The 19,755-nt window shown below is 44.2% G+C and overlaps 1 protein-coding gene across 1 annotated transcript in view; it reads left to right on the top strand.

Annotated features, from left to right (window-relative positions):
• The window catches only part of KCNQ5 (potassium voltage-gated channel subfamily Q member 5), a 485,338-nt gene that overhangs the window by 396,944 nt on the left and 68,639 nt on the right, over positions 1 to 19,755 (top strand). The window contains exon 3 of the mRNA XM_084826920.1: positions 13,662 to 13,788. Within this exon, the coding sequence (XP_084683046.1) occupies positions 13,662 to 13,788 (127 nt within the window). The remainder of the gene's footprint in view (positions 1 to 13,661; positions 13,789 to 19,755) is intronic.

Raw genomic sequence — 19,755 nt, forward strand, 5'->3', positions numbered from 1 at the left:
CTTTGACATAATAGCAGAAGAGCTGTCAACTTGGGAGTGGACATCTCTTCCATGTACCTCAAAAGCTTTCGTCAAGTATTATGCTGCGTGCAGGTCTCACCCTCTCAGTCCCTGTCCTTCCCATTTATTTTATTTATAATACTTGTATGCTGCTTGATATAACAAAATCTCTTAGTGGTTCCCATGTTGAGGGGGAAGGTTTGATGGGAAGTTCTATTCATGTTCAAGCCAATGCACATAGAACCACCCTGAGCTTTTCCTGCTCAATGTGGGAAAGGAAAGGACTGAGCAGGTGGGGATGCAGACATTGGGGGAAGGGCCAGCAGACATGGGCCTGTGCCCAGTATGTGTGTTGCTAGACTTTATTCAGGCACAACAGCTGAACAGGGCTTAGGTCTCAAAGGTCTCTTTGCTTCTCTTAACATCTTAGCTTCTTCAAGTCAGCCACCTTCGCCACAGAGAATTATCTTATTCCCCAAGAGCCAGGAACTCATTGCACTGAGTACACGCTCACAACATTTGCCCCCAGATTGAAAGTAATACATGTGACATTGTGCAAAACACTAGATATCCCCATGCACGTGTTGTGTTTCCAACATATTTTCAAGTTACTTGATGTTGTCCTTCTATAAATTGGATTCACTTTTCACAACTAAGTAAGTGGTTTGTGTTTGCTACTTTTGTTAGCTGGTGTGAAGCTAATGATAGGTTGTGTAGGTTTAAAGTCTAGCTTTTCTCCCCCAATCTCCTCTCCTCATAGTTCAGTTCTCCCAGGAGTTATAGTATTACCTTGTTAGTATGCTTTGCCATTGGGGCTCTCCACTCAAAGAGGAGCTTATCGCAGGACAATCTCTAGAGTGGCCATGTATGAATCACCAAAAATGAGGAAATGCATCACCAAAAATGAGGAAATGCATCACCAAAAACAAAGTCAAAGCAGACGTCAATTTGCATTAAAAAATTGCATATGCTAATTCATATGTATAGTTAAAAGGTAAAGGTAAAGGTGTCCCCAGCCAGTCATATCCGACTCTAGGGGGTGGTGCTCATCTCCATTTCTAAGCCGAAGAGCCAGCACGGTCCGAAGACGCTTCCGTGGTCATGTGGCCGGCATGACTGAACACCCAGGTGCACGGAACGCTGTTACCTTTCCCGCCAAAGCGGTACCTATTTATCTACTTGCAATTTCTTGCTTTCGAACTGCTAAGTTGGCAGGAGCTGGGATTGAAGACGGGAGCTCACTCCGTCACGTGGCACTCGGGTCTCGAACTGCCGTCCTGCCGACCTTCCGGTCTGTAGTTCAGCGTCTTAACCACTAAGCCACTGCAGTCCCCGGTGTATACATAAACTATGTATTATACATACATGGTGTATAATATGTATAATATAATATATACGGTGTATAATATAATATACATATACAATGTATACATAAACTATGTATAGTTACAAATGTATAAATAATAATAATTATTATTTAAATAGAATTACATCACTGTAGTGTGGAAGACTGTGACCAGATGACTGGTGTGCCTGCCTGTTTTGCCTGCTGTTCAGCTGCTTACTGTTGATGGGCAACAGTTCTTATGGTTCTTTATCTTTAAACTAGAATTGGCCAGAGCAACCCATCAAATAGAGGACACCTTCAAATACAGGACTATTTGAGGAGCTATCATAGCCTACTTCTAAATATGTGTCTGTAGCTATCCTATAGTGTCGCTATCCTACGTCCTGTTGTAGCCAAACATGGTACTTGAACTAGTTTTTTTTTTTTTTTTAAGAGGTATAATAGTTTACAGTCCTAGGGCTACAAACTACATGGAGTAGGTGCTACACCTGCACCATGAATCTGATCTACTTTCAGGGATTAATCTACAGTTTACATTTTGGACAATTCAGGGTGCTATCCTATGCATGTTTAGGCAGAAAAAAGTCCTACAACTCCCAGCATCTTCCAGTGATGCTGGGAGTTGTAGGACTTTTTTCTGTCTAATGCACACATAGGACTGTACCCTTAAAGGCTCAAGTGAAAACTAAATCTTGACCTATAACGTATTTCATATTTTGCTATTTTAAATCTTCAGCTCTCCAGAACTGAAAAACTGTCTAAACTGCCTGCTTTCACCTTGCGTAAAAAAGCTGAAGACCTAGAGAATATTGGCTTTAAATCTAGAACAAAAGACTCCCTCTATACTCAATTTCACAGTTTGCTTATGCTTAGCTTTAACATTTTGTTTTAGTGTTACATTAATTCATAGGTTTACTGGAACCCTACCACTGCCATTGTGAACTAAATTTATAGCTAACCTATAGTTAGGGCCAAACTGCATGTGACATTATTCACACTTTTAAAACAGCGTGCTTTAATTGGCCACTTTGATTCTGAAGAAAAAGCTGCCATTCCCCTGACCTGGACTGAGCCGTTGCAGCAGTATCTTGCTGACAATTGCCCCAACCCTGCCTATTTGCCCTTGAGTGTGCCATTTGCAAAATGGCAGCAGTATGTGCGTATGTGATTTTCAGCAAGAAAATCAGGAGAATATTCTGGAATGGGGCCCATCTAGACCTGCTTTTCCTTAAAATAAAAATGGCCAGTTTAAGCACACTGTTTAAAAAATATGGGCTATGTCATTTGTAGTTTGGCCCTTATTTCCAAAACTTGGCTTAATCTTTAACTCTGCTCCTTAACTGTGCATTACTCTTGATTCAACTTTCAGTGGGATTAGGGTTTTTAATGGGTGAAGAAATAGCAGTCAGATTCCCTCCCTGGGATTGTGTCCAATCAATGTCGGTGCCGGCCCCACCATTACACGGGGTCAAGCGCCCACATCAGGTGGCAGAGCAGGAAAGAGTGGTGAATTACGCTGCTCTCCCCACCCTGCCCCTGCCAGGATGGCCAGCTGCATCTTTCTATCATGGGTAGATAACATGGGTACACAACCACCTGCTTGCTTGCTTGGCCAGCCGCTCTGTCCCTTACTTGGGCAGCGAACTGGCCACTTGTTCCTGCCTGCCCAGTCGCTCCTGCCCTGTGCTCCAGTCACCCATGGGGCTCCTAGAAGCTATCGTGAGAGGCTGGCTCTGGCTGACCTCTCCTAGGAGTTCACTGGACATCTTGCGATAGTTGGTGGTGCACAAGGCAGGAGCAGCGGCCATGCCGGCAGGAACAACTGACCAGCTGAGCTGGCTGGCTTAGCAAGTAAGGGAGAGGCCAGCCAGTGAGGAGGAAGGAACACATGCAGGAGCATGGGTGGCGGTGATGCCACCACCAAGAACAGTGGTAGGCTGGCTGGATAGATGGATGGGGGGCGGCACTGCCACCTTGCTTGAGGCATCAAGATCATTTGGTCTGGGCCTGTCCAGTGGTGTCATTCCACTAGCACAAATGACATTGCGCTAGTGGAAACCAAGTTCTAAACTATGTGCAAGGGGAGAATCCAGTGAAAGTTCCACTTGCGCAAACACTTGTGCAACCGCTTGCAGATCTTAGGTTTATATAGTGGCCTAATAGCACTTGTGCAACGGGAAAAGGCAGCAGAACTCTGCTAACGCAGCAGTTTCTTCCACTAATGATACATTGGATTTAGGCTGTGGAACTCATATTATATTGTTACTATGCTGTTGTCATGGCTCCATGGTTAACTTTTTAGGGTTCTCTGCTCACGTGTAGTGTTACAGTGGGGATGCACTGAAATAAGAACCCTTATTTCAGAGTCAGGCTACCTTAAAGCGAATTAATATCAGACTCAGGGAAGCATTTCCTCAATAGACTTCAAAAAATTGACTTTTTAGTACACATTTTCTTAGTGGCAAGCTCTGAAAATGGAAATTCCTAATAGCAGTCCAGGTTATAGTCCCTGCACTTAAAAGTTGGCATACTCGGGAAATAGAAGAATACTGTTTCTCACTCTTTATCAATATCTTAGATAGGTATTAGTCTAAAAACCCCAGTAGGCAGTATTTAGGGATTAATTACACTCTTACCTTTTCTGGTTGAGACGTCCTAGTAGTTTATGACATTGTTACTGAGATTTATGTTATGTTCTTATAGGGATTTAATACGATCTCGTACTTTTCCAGCAGATTTGGTATGAAAGAGGCTTTTCCCCATGTAGCTACAGTCTCCCCAGTCCAGCAATTTCTTGGAGACACAGGAACTCCAATGCAGCTTTCTTCTCTGCAAGGAGTCCTTGTCCATTTCGACAGAGAAGAACCTACTCCTTATGTGCAAAGATAGATCTCTTCAGAGCTGCCACTTCCACAGATGTATATGGGGGTATTTGCTCACATGCATATATCAGAATACAGATGGAACTCCAAATCAGAGGATACACATTGAGCATGAAAACTTGCTTTGTAGTATTAGTTTAAGGATTCTGTGCTAATGTGACACATTAGCAATCACAACACTTTATACAAAATCACAACAACACTTCAGACAATTTATGCAGTCACAGGAATTGCTGTTTGTTGTATCTGAATCCACTTGGTTCATATGTTGTCCCAGGCAAATACATACCTGGGGATTGTTGAGATTGTTCACATATAGGGGGGAAAGTGGTGCAGCTTCACCACAAGTTAAAAACGATAGCCTGCTATACAGGATATAGCAGGGTTTCTTGATGGGGAAGTGATGCAGCTTCCCCATCCATAGTACAAGACTCTGATAATTCAGCAGCCCAGTCAGCTAAGGAAATGCGAGCCCTGTGAATATCATCTGGGGAATTGGTTCCCTCTTAGGGCCTGGGTATGTGCCTGGGAGGGAGGATATGGGGCCACGTGGGGGGCCTGTGGGGGGACAAATTAGTGTAGTGATGGGTAGAGGGAAATATGGCATTGGGAGGAGGGCTAGCCATGTAAAGGGAATGCAGCCCATACAGCTAACGGCTGTGCCGTTTTCCAGTCCTGCCCGTATCCTCAGGTTTGGTGGTTGCCCTATCAGCTTGCCCTCGGGTCTCCAGATACCGCTTTTAAGTGCCAGATTGGTGCATAATAAGACCTCCCTTATTCATGATTTAATATTGGATCAAGCAGCCAATCTGGCAAGCATAACTGAGACCTAGGAGGGAAAACAGGGAGGAGTTAGTCTCTCCCAGTTGTTCCCACTGGCGTACTTGGTTCAGCATCAGGGTAGACTTGAGGGCCAGGGAGGGGGGTAGGTTGCTGTGGTCTATAAGAATTCTATCTCCTCAGACTCCCTGTCCATCTGACTACTAGTCTGGAGTGTTTGCATCTTGTATTGGGCCAGTGGGACAGATTGAGGATTATGCTGGTGTACCACCTACCTCGCTACTCAGCAATCTCCCTACCTGAGCTTACAGAGGTGGTCTTGGATGTTATGCTGAGGTCCCCCAGGCTGCTGGCTTTGGAGGACATCAACATTCATGCTGAGGGCACTTTGTCTGGGGTTTCATGGCCTCCATGGCAACCATGGGACTGTCCCGATCTGTCATCGGCCCAACATGTGTAGCAGGGCAAATTCTAGACTTGTTTTTTTCAGCCAGTCATGGGGATGGTGATCTGAAGGTGGAGGGACTTTGAATCAGACCTTTTGACATGGTCAGATCACCTCCTGTTGATGTTTAGACTGACAGCTTTTCCCCTCTGCAAGGGTGGGGGACCTATTAAGATGGTCTGCCCCCAGAGCCTAATGAATCCAAATGGTTTCCAGAAGCTCAACGGGTTTTTCTGGCTGGTATGTCTGGTGCTCCTGTCAAAGCCCTGATCGATCTGTGGAAAGCAGAAATGACCCAGGTGGTTGACATGATTTCTCCTGAGTGCCCTTTCTATATTAGAGCTCATATTCCTCAATGGTATACCCTGGAGCTGAAAGTGATGAACCAAAATAGGAGACAGCTTGAGTGAAGATGGAGAAAAACTCCTAGCAGATGCAACTAAACACTAATGTATGCATATGGTGAGGTATATTCAGGGGCAGCAAAGGCAGTAAAGAAACAACATCTCACTGCCTCCATTGAATCTTCTATCTGCCACCCAGCAGAGCTTTTCAGGGTCGTCCGGGGCCTATTACACGCTGGCCCTAAGGACACTGTAGATCCATCTGAGGCCCGCTGTTACACATTTGCTAGGCACTTCCAGGATAAGATCTCTTGCATCCGTTGGGACTTAGACTCCAATCATACTGCAGATGAATCAAGTGAAGTATCCAGAGCACAGCCTGTGCAGTTTTCTTGGATGAGTTTCAGTTGGTACAGCTATTATTTATTTATTTATTTATTTCATTTCTATACCGCCCAATAGCCGAAGCTCTCTGGGCGGTTCACAAAAACTAAAACCAAACAACACACAATAAAACAATTTAAAATATATAGAACATTAAAACCACAATATAACAATACAACCACAATAAAACCTAGCAGCAGTACAGGAGTTTAAAATACAGATTTAAAACAGCAAAGATAAAAATTTAGAAAGCTAAAATGCCTGGGAAAATAAAAAGGTCTTCACCTGGCGCCGAAAGGAGTACAATGTAGGCGCCAGGCGAACCTCACTAGGGAGCTCATTCCAGAGCCGGGGTGCCAGAACAGAAAAAGCCCTCCTCCTCCCCACTTCCTTTGGCAGGGGCTCACGGAGAAGGGCCGCTGATGATGATCTTAAGGTCCGGGCAGGCACATATGGGAGGAGGTGATCCTTCAGGTAACCTCGCCCCAAGCCATTAAGGGCTTTGAATGTTAACACCAGCACTTTGAATCGGGCCCGGAAATGGACTGGCAGCCAGTGCAGCTGGAAAAGTACTGGCGTAATATGAGCTCGCAGGCCAGTCCCTGTTAACAATCTTGCTGCCCTATTTTGGACCAGCTGAAGTTTCCGGACCGTTTTCAAAGGCAGCCCCGCGTATAACGCATTGCAGTAATCCAGACGAGAAGTTATCAGAGCATGGATAACTGTAGCTAGGCTATCTCTGTCCAGATAAGGGCGTAGTTGGTATACCAGCCTAAGCTGATAAAAAGTGCTCCGTGCCACTGAGTTCACCTGTGCCTCAAGTGACAGTTCTGGGTCCAAGAGCACCCCCAAACTACGAACCTGATCCTTTAAGGGGAGTGCAACCCCCTCCAGAACAGGTTGAATATCACCAGGCACTGGTTCAGAACAGCCACTGCCTCACCTGGTTTTGATGAGAAAGAGGTAGAGCTGGGTGTCATCCGCATATTGATGGCACCTCAGCCCACACCTCCGGATAACCTCCCCCAGCGGTTTCATGTAGATGTTAAACAGCATGGGGGATAAAATAGAGCCCTGTGGAACCCCATGGCACAATTGCCATGGCACAGAGCAATAATCCCCCAGCACCACCTTCTGGAATCGGCCATCCAAGTAGGAGCGGAACCACTGTAGTGCAGTGCCTCCAACTCCCAACCCAGACAACCTATCCTGAAGGATACCATGGTCGATGGTATCGAAAGCCGCTGAGAGGTCCAGGAGAATCAACAGGGTCGCACTCCCCCTGTCCCTCTCCCGGCAGAGGTCATCCCACAGGGCGACCAAGGCAGTTTCCGTTCCAAAACCAGGCCTGAAGCCCGATTGAAATGGATCTAGATAATCCGTTTCATTCAAGAGTGCCTGGAGCTGTCCTACAACCACCCGCTCAAGCACCTTGCCCAGGAAGGGGATGTTGGCCACTGGCCTATAATTGTTAACATCCTCTGGGTCCAGGTTAGGCTTTTTCAGGAGTGGTCTAATTACTGCCTCTTTTAAAGCAGCAGGCACCACTCCCTCTCTCAAGGAGGAATTTACAACCTCCTGGACCCAGCCGGACAACCCCTCCTTGTTTGATTTAATAAGCCATGAAGGGCAAGGGTCAAGCACACAAGTGGTCGATCGGACTTGGCCAAGCACCTTGTCCGCATCCTCAGGCCTCAGTAACTGAAACTCAGCTAGAGGACATTAACAAGGTGCTGAGACAGGTTCATGCAACCACTTCCATACTGGATCCTTGCTCCTCTTGCCTTATAAAAAACAACAGGGAGGGAACAGCCGGCTGGGCCAGGGAGGTGATTAATGCCTCCTTGTGAGAGAGAAAGCTCTCATGCCATCTGAAAGAGGCAGCAGCGAGACCACCCCTGAAGAAATCCTCTCTGGATCTGGAAGATCTTAACAACTTTAGGCCAATGACAAATGTTCCTTTCCTGGGAAAGGTCCTTGAGCAGGTGGTGGGTAAGAATGATTATTTGGATCCATTTCAGCTGGGTTTTGGCATGGAAACAGCCTTGGTCACCCTTTATGATGACCTATGTCAGGAGAGGGACAAGGGGAGTGTGACCCTGTTGATACTAGGGATGGTGGAGAATTTCTCCCCGAAACTTCGGGGGGCCGAGCGCCAACGTGTTCAGCCCCCCGAACAAGTTTTGGGGAGAAATTCTCCGCACCCCCCCCACACCCCGCACCCCCCCCCCCGGGACGGGACTTACCTTCCCTGAATGTCCCTCCCGGCGGCGGGTCCGGCTGGCGGTTCGTCCGGTGTTCGAGCGGGACGGGAGCGGCAGCCGGTCTTTCGACCGGCTGCCGCCCCCGCCATTGCAATCAAAGAAAAAAAAAAAAGTCCCCTGATAGGCTACGTGACGATTCACGTAGCCTATCATGGCTAGATTTGCAAAGCCAGCCATGATAGGCTACGTGAATCGTCACGTAGCCTATCACGGGTGACTTTAAAAAAAAAAAAAGTGTGTACGGATAATGGCGGCCCCCATAGGGAGCCGCCATTCCCCTTCCTTATTTGGTCGCCGTAGTCTACGTAAATGTTTACGTAGACTACGGCGAAAATAAGGGCAACGCTATTTGCGTTGCCCTTATTTTTGCCGTAGTCTACGTAAACATTTACGTAGACTACAGCAACTAAATAAGGAACGCGAATGGCGGCTCCCTATGGGGGCCGCCATTCGCGTACGCGCTTTTTTTTTTTTAAGTCACCCGTGATAGGCTACGTTACGATTAACGTAGCCTATCACGGCTGACTTTCCAGATCTAGCCATGATAGGCTATGTGAATCGTCACGTAGCCTATCAGGGGACGTTTTTTTGTTGTTTTTTTTACTTTCATGTTCGCGGCCGGGCGAGGCGGGAAGCCTCCTCCCCGGCCTGAATTTCGGCCGGGCGAGGCGGGAAGCCTCCCCCCCTGGCCTGAATTTCAGCCGGGCGAGGCGGGAAGCCTCCCCCCCCGGCCTGAACTTCGCGGGGGGAGCAGCGAAGCGCTCCCCCCCACCGCGAACAAGCTGCGAGAAAAGGTAAGTGACTTTCATCCACCCCTAGTTGATACTCCTGGATCTCTCAGTAGCTTTTGATACCATCGACCATAGCATCCTCCTGGGGTGACTGTGTGAGCTAGGAGTGGGGTACTGCATTGCAGTGGTTCTGCTCCTACTTGGATGGCTGGCTGCAGAAGTTGGTGCTTGGGGAATATTGCTTGGCCCTGTGGATTCTCCAGTGTGGGGTTCCTCAGGGGTCAGTTTTGCCCCCCATTCTATTCAACATCTACATGAAACTGCTGAGTGGGGTCATCTGGAGATCTGGAGTTCATTGCCATCAGTATGCTGATGACACATAGCTCTATTTCTCCTTTTCATCTTCCTCAGGTGAGGCCATGGATGTTCTAAATCAATGCCTGGCTGTGACAATGGACTGGATGAGGGCTAATAAACTGAAGCTTAATCCAGCCAGACAAGACTGAGATGCTGTTAGTGGGTGGTTCTTCTGACCGGATGGAGGGTGCTTAACTTAGATGGGGTTGCACTCCCCTTGAAAGAACAGGTTTGTAGCTTGGGAGTTCTCCTGGAGCCATCTCTTGTCACTTGAGGCTCAGGTGGCCTTAGTGGCATGGAGTGCCTTCTACCAGCTTCAGCTGGTGGTCTAGCTATGCCCCTATCTGGACAGGAATAACTTGGTTTCAGTATTCTATGCTCTGGTAACCTCCAAGTTAGATTAATGCAATGCAGTGTACGTGGGGCTGCCCTTGAAGACTGTTCAGAAACTGTAGCTTCTGCAAAATGCTGCAGCCAGATTAACTGGGGTTAATCTACACCAATTCTGGCCCGCTTGCATTGGCTGCCTGTATGTTTCTGGGCCTGATGCAAGGTGCTGGTTTTAAGGCATAAAGCCTTACACGGCTCAGGACTGCAATAACTGATGTAGTTGAACCTTCCTGGACACTACAATCAACATCTGAGGCCTTCCTCCAAGTGCTACTTCCAAGGGAGGCTTGGAAGATGGTAACAAGAGAGAGGGCTTTTTCAGTAGTGACCCCTGATTATGGAATGATCTCCCCACTGAGGCCTGTCTGGTGCCAACAGTAACATCTTTTTGGTACCAGATTAAGCCTGCCCTCCACTCCCAGGCATTTAATGGCATATAATGGGGCATTTATGTTAGCTGTCTTTAAGTCTAGTATTTTATTGAAATTGTTTTTAGCTGTTTAAATTGTTTTACGTTTTGTATATTTAAATTTTATGCGTTGTTTTATTATCTTGTGAGTTGTTGTGAATCACCCAGAAAACTTCAGCTATTGGGTGGTATAGAGGAGGAGATGAGGATGATGATGATGATGATGATGATAAGAAGACACAGAATAGGCCTAGAGTTCTACAATATGTTAACAACCAGAAGCCTGCAGCCAATGAAATGGCTGCTTAGTTCAATCAGTATGTCAAATTCAGTTCTCACAAACCTCATTCCCCTGTTTCTTGGCCCTTGTCACCCTTCTTCGGTCAGCAGAGCATTACCCAACCTGGTGCCCCCCAAATGTTTTAGGCTACAACTCCCAGCATTCCTGACCAATGGCCATGCTCACTGGGGGTGATGGGAGTTGACATCCAAAAACATCTGAAGGACACCAGGCTGGGGAAGGCTGGGTTAGCAGATCACAGTCAGTGCTGCAGTGACAGAAGATTGTGTAACTCTTAAAAAGAGCAGCATCCCTGCTAGGGTCAAGACTGTAGATATAGGCTGAGTCTACACATAGCAGTTACACCATTTTCATGCCGTTATCATAACTATTGGTGCCCATTGGTGTCATTTGAACCAATAGTTATGGTAATGGTATGATAATGGTACAACTGTTATGTGTAGATTTAGCAACCCAATGCCCCCTTGGCTGGCTGGTCCACATTGCCCCGCCCTCCAGTTCTCCCTTGCTTGACCACTTTCTTCCTGCCAATATTGCACAGCTCCATCTGTTCCAAGGCCTTATGTTAGGTTTTGTTTCACTTATATTTTCTCTTTGATTTCTCGTGTCTTCAACTCTTACCACCAGTCATAGTTTTCCATTGTGTCTATTTATCCCACTTCCTTCAACTATCCTGCCTCCCTCATTCAATAACATCCAACCTCTCCTGATCTTAAGTGCTATGAGGTTTCTGTAGAGCCCCCTCTTCCCTCAGTTTCCTGTCTCCTCCGGAGAGATTCCAACAGTATTGAGATGTTTGCAGAGAATTCTGTGGAATGTTTATAAATTGGACTCGTTTGCTCCAGCTTATCCAATCAGTGTCAGAAGCTTCACCGCCACAAGGACAATACAAAAAAAGACTGTCAAGCATTTTGAGGGGGAAATGCTATAATGTATGCAACTGGGGTTCCTTTCCTATTGTCTAAGGAACAAATAAGTGTTGCACTATGGTAGCAAAGGTGGAACAGTCAGCTACTTAAGGAAGTTTCTTACAGAGTAAAAATATGAGTGATGTATGGCAGGGGGTGGGGAGAAATAAAACGTGGGTCACCACTTTCTTTGCAAATATTCCTGTGTTTAATTTATTTTTAATGCTTACTTACTAATCTGGTACCATACCAGTCCCCGTCCTGTATGGATAAAAAATGAGCCAGCGGACATAGAACAGCTTTATCCTGGACAGGGAAATGTTTTTACCTGCCAAATAAAATATAAATCTTATCCTCTGTTTCTTTGACAAACTGCTTAATAAGCTTTTTCAAGTACTTTAGTCTGCTACAGTTAGCTCATGAACCCTTAATCATTTCAAACCAATATAGTGTAACAGTGATATCCTGGAAGTTGCTTTCTGTGAAGGTTATAACACCATATCTGTTTTCAATATATTGGTTCTTATCTTGGGTATTATATAAATTTCTAACATCCTATTGTGAGGCCTCAGGATAAGTAACAATATTTTAAAATTACCCCCCTCCCAAAAGTACTAAAGCTCCACCGTCCAAACTAGCACTGATCATTGAAAGGTTGGTCAAATAAAAAGGGCTTTAGAATGCTTCGGAGATGGGCAAAGCATTTGGTAAGTCTCCATCAGAGAATTCCACAAACACTAAGGCTGGTGAAAACTACTTTTTAAAAGTGATTTAAAGGTGGCATAATACTGCCACTGTTTCCCATAATATACACACTAAGTTGGTTTGTATATAATGCTAAGCCACCATGGGTTAATTAACCTGTGGGGCTTCATGGTGCAAGCTGGCCACCATTTTGATATGTAAGCCATGACAGGTGTGCACCATGGCTTGTTGTGTTGTGTGAACCCAGGCGGCGTGGATTATGCGAGTGTTAAATAGCCCTCGCAAAACCCTAGAACAGTTGTTCTAGAGTTCTCAAAGGTTTGTTTAACCCCTGCATAACCCACGCCACCTAGGTTGGTGTGCCATGGCTTGCATATTCAAAATGGCAACTGGTGCATGCCGCAAAGTCCTGCAGGTTAATTAACCTATGATGACTTAGCGTTATGTGCGAACTGGCCCGCTGATTGCATTCTGACATCACATTCTCTAACTGTGGTTCAGAGGACTGGAGAATGTAACCTCTGAATGCAACCACTAAGGGCACAATCCTATGCATGTTTAGATAGAAAAAAGTCCTACAACTCTCAGCATGCTGGCTGGGGAATGCTGAGAGTTGTAGTACTTTTTTCTGTCTAAACATGCATAGGATTGTGCCCTATATCTGAGACAGCCCAACAAGTTCTAGTTCCCAAGGCAGAAAATCCAAATGCTGTGACCTATGGTGATAAAAAAAACAATAAAATGAATAATATTTTTTAATGCGTCCTTTTAATTATATCCCAGATTTGCCACTTAAGGCAGCTTCCTTATCCTGCCTAATTGTAGAGTCAGGCCTATACTACTTTCTCCTACTCCACCTATCGTATCTGGTCAATTTTGCAGGGCTTTGAAACACTACAAAAGCCTGAAAAACCTGTTTGATCGGAGACAACTGTAGAATGCATGCTGTGGTGGTGAAATATGTTTACACTACAAGCAATGATACTGCTCAGTATCATACCATATTTAATTCTTGGGCTGGGGCTGGGGATTGTCTGGCTCTAATTGATGGGCCAAACTACCCATGACATTGGAGTTCTGTGATCAGATAACCTGACACCTTTTTATTTCGTGAAAATTACCTGGGGGAGGGGTGGATTTGGATTGGGCCTTGGTGCTTTGGGAAGGGGATAAGCCTTTCACTTTCCCTGATGAGCTAATTTTCTATGAGTAGGATTGGTTTGTAATCTTCCACCTACAGCCTTATACTGTGTGTATGTAGGTATTGTGTGAAAATAAAATTCTGGATGTCGTGTGCAATGTATTTCATATTTTTTAAGAATGCAATTGCATTTCAGCTGATTGAGATTAATTGGCTTGTGTTTTCTATGCTGCTGAATCTATCAGCTGTGTTTCTTATTTGTCCCCTCTTAGGAGTCTGTCATGATCATTGTCTTTGGTTTGGAATTTATCGTACGCATCTGGTCTGCTGGCTGCTGTTGTCGATACCGTGGATGGCAAGGAAGGTTGCGATTTGCAAGGAAACCATTCTGTGTAATAGGTAAGCTTTCAGCTGTGGATAACGTCCTTAGAAATTACAGCAATATCACCAGAGAAGAGTAGAAATCCAATTGCCATTTTTTAAATTGGAATCCTAGGTTAAATTTGGCTGTGGTCTTGATGTGTGCATGGGTTTTCCATAAACAACTACAGGAAAGAAAACACCTGACACATGCCTTGGAATTTAGTATATGCATCTGGTTTGCTAGTTGCTGTTATTGCAAAGACGGTTGCATATCTTTTCCTTTCCATATGTGAGTATGAGAAAGCTCATGCACTTGTTTTTGGACCCTAGGTTTTTAATTAACTAACTTCTAGCATTTTTCCAGGATGACTGAAAGTATTGTCTGTATAAGCACTTCTTGTTGCTTTTTGACTCATTTTGTCTTGCCTGTGATCTTCATGAATTTCCCACACATACATTCCTTTTCTTTGAATGATTGTAGGGAAACTCAGGAGAGTTTTGAGCTGAAGATGATGTCATCTGGACCCCCCATAAAATTCTGTGAATAAGTCAGGGTGATAGCATCATAAAAGCCTAATCTGGAAGCATCCCTACTCTTTGGGGTTATTAGAGCGTTCCTCTTCTTCTCCCTATTCAGCTGGTCATATTTTTGATTTGTCTATAATATCTTGTTCTGAAAGTGATTTTACAGCTTCATTCTTCCCATTGTCTCATCTTCCGTACCCTTACTTTTCTTTATTCCCCTTCTTTCTCTCTTTCTCCTATATTTCCTTTTCATTATACACATTCAGTTGACACTTTTGCTCCCCCACCCAAGTCCTGTTCTTATACTCTGTCAGGTTAAGTGGACTGCAGTTTCCTCTTGTATACTGTGATTCACCATTTTGCTTCCTTATTATTGTGTTTGTTGTCCACCATCTTCCCCACCTTGGCTCCCCTTCTCTCTGTTATCTACTGTCTTGAACTTGAAATCTCAATTTAAACTGAAATCTCAATTGAAATCTCATTCTCTTTATCTTTTATTCATTATTGGTTTATGTTCTAATCACATTCAAATGTTGTCTTCTGCTAAATCAAATTTCTTTTCTATGCTTATTTAGCCATATTTCTCCTCACCCCACCATAGTCTTCTACTGTAATTCTCTTCTTTATATTTCTCCTTCTCTTTTTCCTCAAGATTTTACTTTTCTCTTGATTGATGATTGCTTCTCTTGTTTCTTTTGTTTCTACAGATTTGTCCTTTCAGTCCACCTTTTTAATTCTTCTTTTGCCTGTAACTGTTTCCTTTATCACTTTTCTCTTTTCATCTTCTAAAGAAACTTCATGTTTTTCTAACCCTATACCTTCTCTTCTTCTGAAGTGTTCCTTCTTCTATTCTTCTTGTTCATCATATTTTCAGTTTAATATTTTCATCATAATTTCAATTTCTTTTGCCCCTATACTACTTTTAAATCATCTATCCTGTCTCCTATTCTTAAAAACTTTCTCTGGATTCTTCTGATTTAGGCTACAATCCTAAACCCACTGATTAGGGAGTAGGTCTCATTGAACTCAGCAGGACTTACTGCTGAGTCAACATGCACTGGATCACACTGCTAGCTAATTAACTTGACTTCTTGTTTCTTTTAACTTCTTTTTTTTTTTCTTTTGGGGAATCAGTATCTATTTCTCTTCCTCATAAATTCATAATTTGAAAGTTTAGGTTTTGCTCTGTGATCCTTCTGCTACAGCTAAATCTTGTTATTTCTCACTTAAATATATCTGAGCTTTGTTCATTTCTTTCAATTGATACTGCAGAAGGCTTTGCTCTCATCCCTTTATATTCTCTAGACTAGATTGTTATAATGATATCTGACATACAAATACTTCTGTTTGTTTTAAATTATGCAACTTTGCTTGTGTGCTTTATTTCTGTTTCACCCATTTTTCTCTTATTTTTTCTGCTGTTTTGTTTTCCTAGATGCTTGCCTTTGTGTCCTCTTACCTCTTTATATACCCTCTCATTCTTAATATTCTAGTGCTACAGTATCTCACTTGTACCCTTTTCCTTTTGCTATTCCTCATCTTAGGAATGATCCTAACTATGGGTGTTAGAACATTTCCATCTCTCCATCAATGTTGTTTTTAAGTAGCATTTGAAGACATCTTTGCTTTTATTTGCCCTGGCTCTTAACATTATACCACCCCATTTTCTTTTATCTGTTGCCTTTATCTATTCTCCATTGATCATATGAGCAGGACCCATATTTATTCAACATAACTTTGTTTTGAAAGCACTGAATAATCATTTATTATTGTTATTGCTGGGAGAGAAGAGGGGAGAGACAGGGTCCTTAACTGAGTGCTTTCCCCGCTTACACTCCACCTGCTGGCCTGGGTCTGATCTGATGGGGTTTGATATCAGAGATGCCTCCTGGCTGACTTTGCTGCTTTAAAATGCTGGGTTAGCAGCAAATAAAGCAGCTGAATCTTGGAGGAGGCTATTTGCTTCTTGTATATTATTGAATGACATGGGCTGAATGACATGGGCGGAGAGCAGTTTTATCCCAGCTATTTATTTTGGTACAGCCCTAGATTCCTGGTGTCATTGGGAGCTGTCCTGCTCTAGATCATCTTGGCTGTTTGCAAGCAAGTACAAGGAGCGATGCAATAGAGTAGTCACGTTCACAAGCAAATGGTCAAGCACACAAGTTTCAGTCCAAGGAAGTTTAACCTAAAGTAGGAGTGGTCAAACTCCAGGCAGAGGTTGTCAGGGGTGTTTCTGAGTGCAGGGAGTGGGATAGCAGTTCAGATTCTGAAGGAGAATCATCAGACATGGGGGAGGTGTGTTCCCAGGCTAGTCCAGATATCAGTAGGCCGACTTCTCAAGTTACAAACGTACAGATGGCTGAGCTTGAGGGTCCCTCCTCACACCGCCCACCCATGAGAGGCAGCGAATAGGAGATTAACCTAATAGATGCCAGGTGCAGGCACAGAGCAAAGAGAGAGAAGGCAGGGGCGGAACCTAGACGGTCTACCCGATTGGCCTTGCATGAGACGCTGCGCTTAGAGACCTCCCCCCCTTAAGTTAGGCTAGCGAGACCACCTTCCTCTTCAAACGGCGGGCAACTCTCATAAATTCCATTTGGATCCCCTGAAGGCATTCCTTGTAGATGGAGAGTTTCTCTGAGAATTTGCATCTGTATGGCTCTGTGATGGAATGAATTAAAAGCTGTGGACTGAAGCCTCTCGTCTTTGTATGTTTGGGCATTGAAGTGAAGTGGGGGCTAAGGGAATCGTGACAGAGGTCAGAACACAGGCAGGCAGGCAACAAGGATCAAGCAGTAGCAGGAGTAGTCAAGATAACAAGCAAGAGGTCAAACACAGTAAATCAATTGGGTACGTTACGCAGTCCAGAACCAGGGTTGTTGAGCAGTCCAAAAGGTCAGGAAACAGAGCATCAGTCACAGGGCACAATTCAGGAGGTAAGGTACACAGCAGCTGGATGAGCCAAGTTGTTCTAACACTAGCTAGGTTTCCCATGAAGGCTTTCAAGCCTAAAGCCAGCCAGACCCGACCCAGAGCTCAGCTGTAGCAATCAGAGCTCCCTTTCCATAGCCCACTCCTGAGGAGTCCCGTTCTCCACAGGGATGGCCCTGCAGCCACTTCCCCCGAGGGTTTGGGCTCCTGTGGGTCTGGTGGCAGTCCCTGGTCTGGGGTACCCTGGGCTTCTGTGGCCTCTAGCTCATCCTCTGAGGAGGACTCCTCCAGTCGGGGCATGATAGGAGTAGAGCTTGATATAAACAACAGTTCTGAAGAAGATACACCACAGGAAATGATCTCTTTGTTGTATCACTTGATTATTGTTATTTTTGTCCCACTGTCATCTCTGGCCAAAAGAGGCTTTTGAAACATTACCACATTCAAAAATTTTGAAATCTGAAGTTCCTTCCATCCCAAATATGAAGAAGTTTGTGAATTTTGGTAAATTCTTATCAAAACCAAACTGCAATGAAATTTTCACCTATCTGCACTTGCCAAATTCAGTAATTATAGCTAATCCCAACAAGGACCTGCCTGCCAGATGAGGAGCCTGTCAGAATAAAGAGGTGGCAAAGCTAATTCAGTACTAATATGAATTAGTTGAATACACAGGGGTTCAAACCCAGACTTTTAAGAGCTAAGCACTCAAAGCCCTTAACCTGGATGGACAAATCTGTCCAGTTTGGTTTCTTCCACATTCAGCTTTTAAAAATCTCTATTTCTTTCCAACTCGAATATGGAGACACTTGCGAATTTGGGTAAATTCGCATCAAAAGCAAACTGAAACAAAATTCTCACCCATCCCTAGTTGAGCCAGACAGATTGAGGCAGAGAGAGAAAACTGAGCCTGATGTCAACAAGAACCATAATACTGGGGAAAGTGCTCAACACCACTTTGTGCAGTTCAGCTTTCACTGCAGAAGTTAGCTCAGACACAAGAATGCTGAAATCCATATCAACAGAAGATAATCCATATCTTTGATCATACCCAAGATTGTCATTTATCAGTAAGAAATCTTTGAAACACCATATTTGATGTTTTCCTTTTTTATTGTTCTACTTTTTTACTTGAGTCTTTCTTTTTTCTTTTTCTTGGCTAGTGTTTTGGACTGATACGATAGACTGTAAAATATATAGGAGAAAGGCAGCACTTTAGGTTGTAGCCCATAACCATTCTACATCTGAACAGTCCCATTACTCCAGCAGAACTAATCTGGAGTAAATGTTTCATAAACCTAGGCTGCAATCCTATATCCACTTACCTGGAAGTAACCCTCGTTGAACTAATGGGATTCACTTCTGAGCAGACATGTATAAGATTGCACTGTTATACACTAAGGCCACAATACGATAAAGAGTAAGGTGTAGTATTTTTCTCACTCAAAAATTAAGTAGCCAGCGTGGTACAGTTTAGAGATGGTTAGATCCAGACATCTGTGAGTGGATCTGCTTACAGAATGGTTCTGCTCCTGCTAAGCAGGAGGCAATTTACACCAATTCCCCCTTCCCCTGCAGCCTCTTGAGCCCCCCCTCCCCCTGAAATCTGCTCCAGAGAATTGAGAGACCTTCTGAACAGCATGGGAGGCATAGTGTGGGATTATAGAGGGAAGGGGAAATCAGTGAAAATTGCCTCTACTCCACCCCCCTTCCATGAATGGAAACCTCTGCTGGATTGCAAACAGCAGGGGACCTTCCACTAATACAGGGGTGAATAACTTGCAGATTTCCACATGTTTGGTTTACAATCCTTCACTATTCACTGTGCTGGCTAGGGCTGATTGAAGTTGTAGGCCAAAACATCTGGAGGGCCACAAGTTGCCTGCCCCTGCACTAAAAGAAATACTCCTTTCATTTGAGGAAGGACTGCTCTGGATCAAATCCAGAGTGTTGGACTTAGATTGGGAAAACTTGGGTTTAATTCAAACCTTGTCTGGCAAGCCCTTGGTTGAGTCATATCTTTCACTTACTTCATTGGATGGTTATGAGGACAAAATGGGGAACAACCATTTATGCTTCCTGGCAGTTCTTGTAGGTGGGGAGGATACAGATATAATAAACAAACAATAAACTAATACATTATTATGCTTGTGTGAAGAAACTCAGGTAAAACTGAGGTAAAAGTTTAATTGATGTTTTATTTCAGCCACTGAAGGTCTGAAGGGGTTAACAGCAGAAGAAAAATGCATGCGTTGTATTCCAGGCTTGAGGGGAATTGCATTGTAAATTTATTTATTTATTTATTTATTTCTATACCGCCCAATAGCCAAAGCTCTCTGGTGTACTGTGAAACTGTCAGTTACTGTTACTACTAGGAGGTGAAAATGAATCCTGGTTCTCTCTGTTTATGTGGGAAGGTAGGATTGAAAGTGGTACCATCTGATTGGGGAATAACTGAACGTTCTGAAGATGTCTAAAGAAATATTGGTCAAAAGTTTACACAGAGATAGGGTCATGTAATGTTGGCCACCCCAAAGCTGATTG

Source organism: Heloderma suspectum, chromosome 1 (genome assembly GCF_057233095.1).
Source record: "Heloderma suspectum isolate Gila_16-S chromosome 1, 16-S_ref, whole genome shotgun sequence".
Classification (NCBI taxonomy): domain Eukaryota; kingdom Metazoa; phylum Chordata; class Lepidosauria; order Squamata; family Helodermatidae; genus Heloderma; species Heloderma suspectum.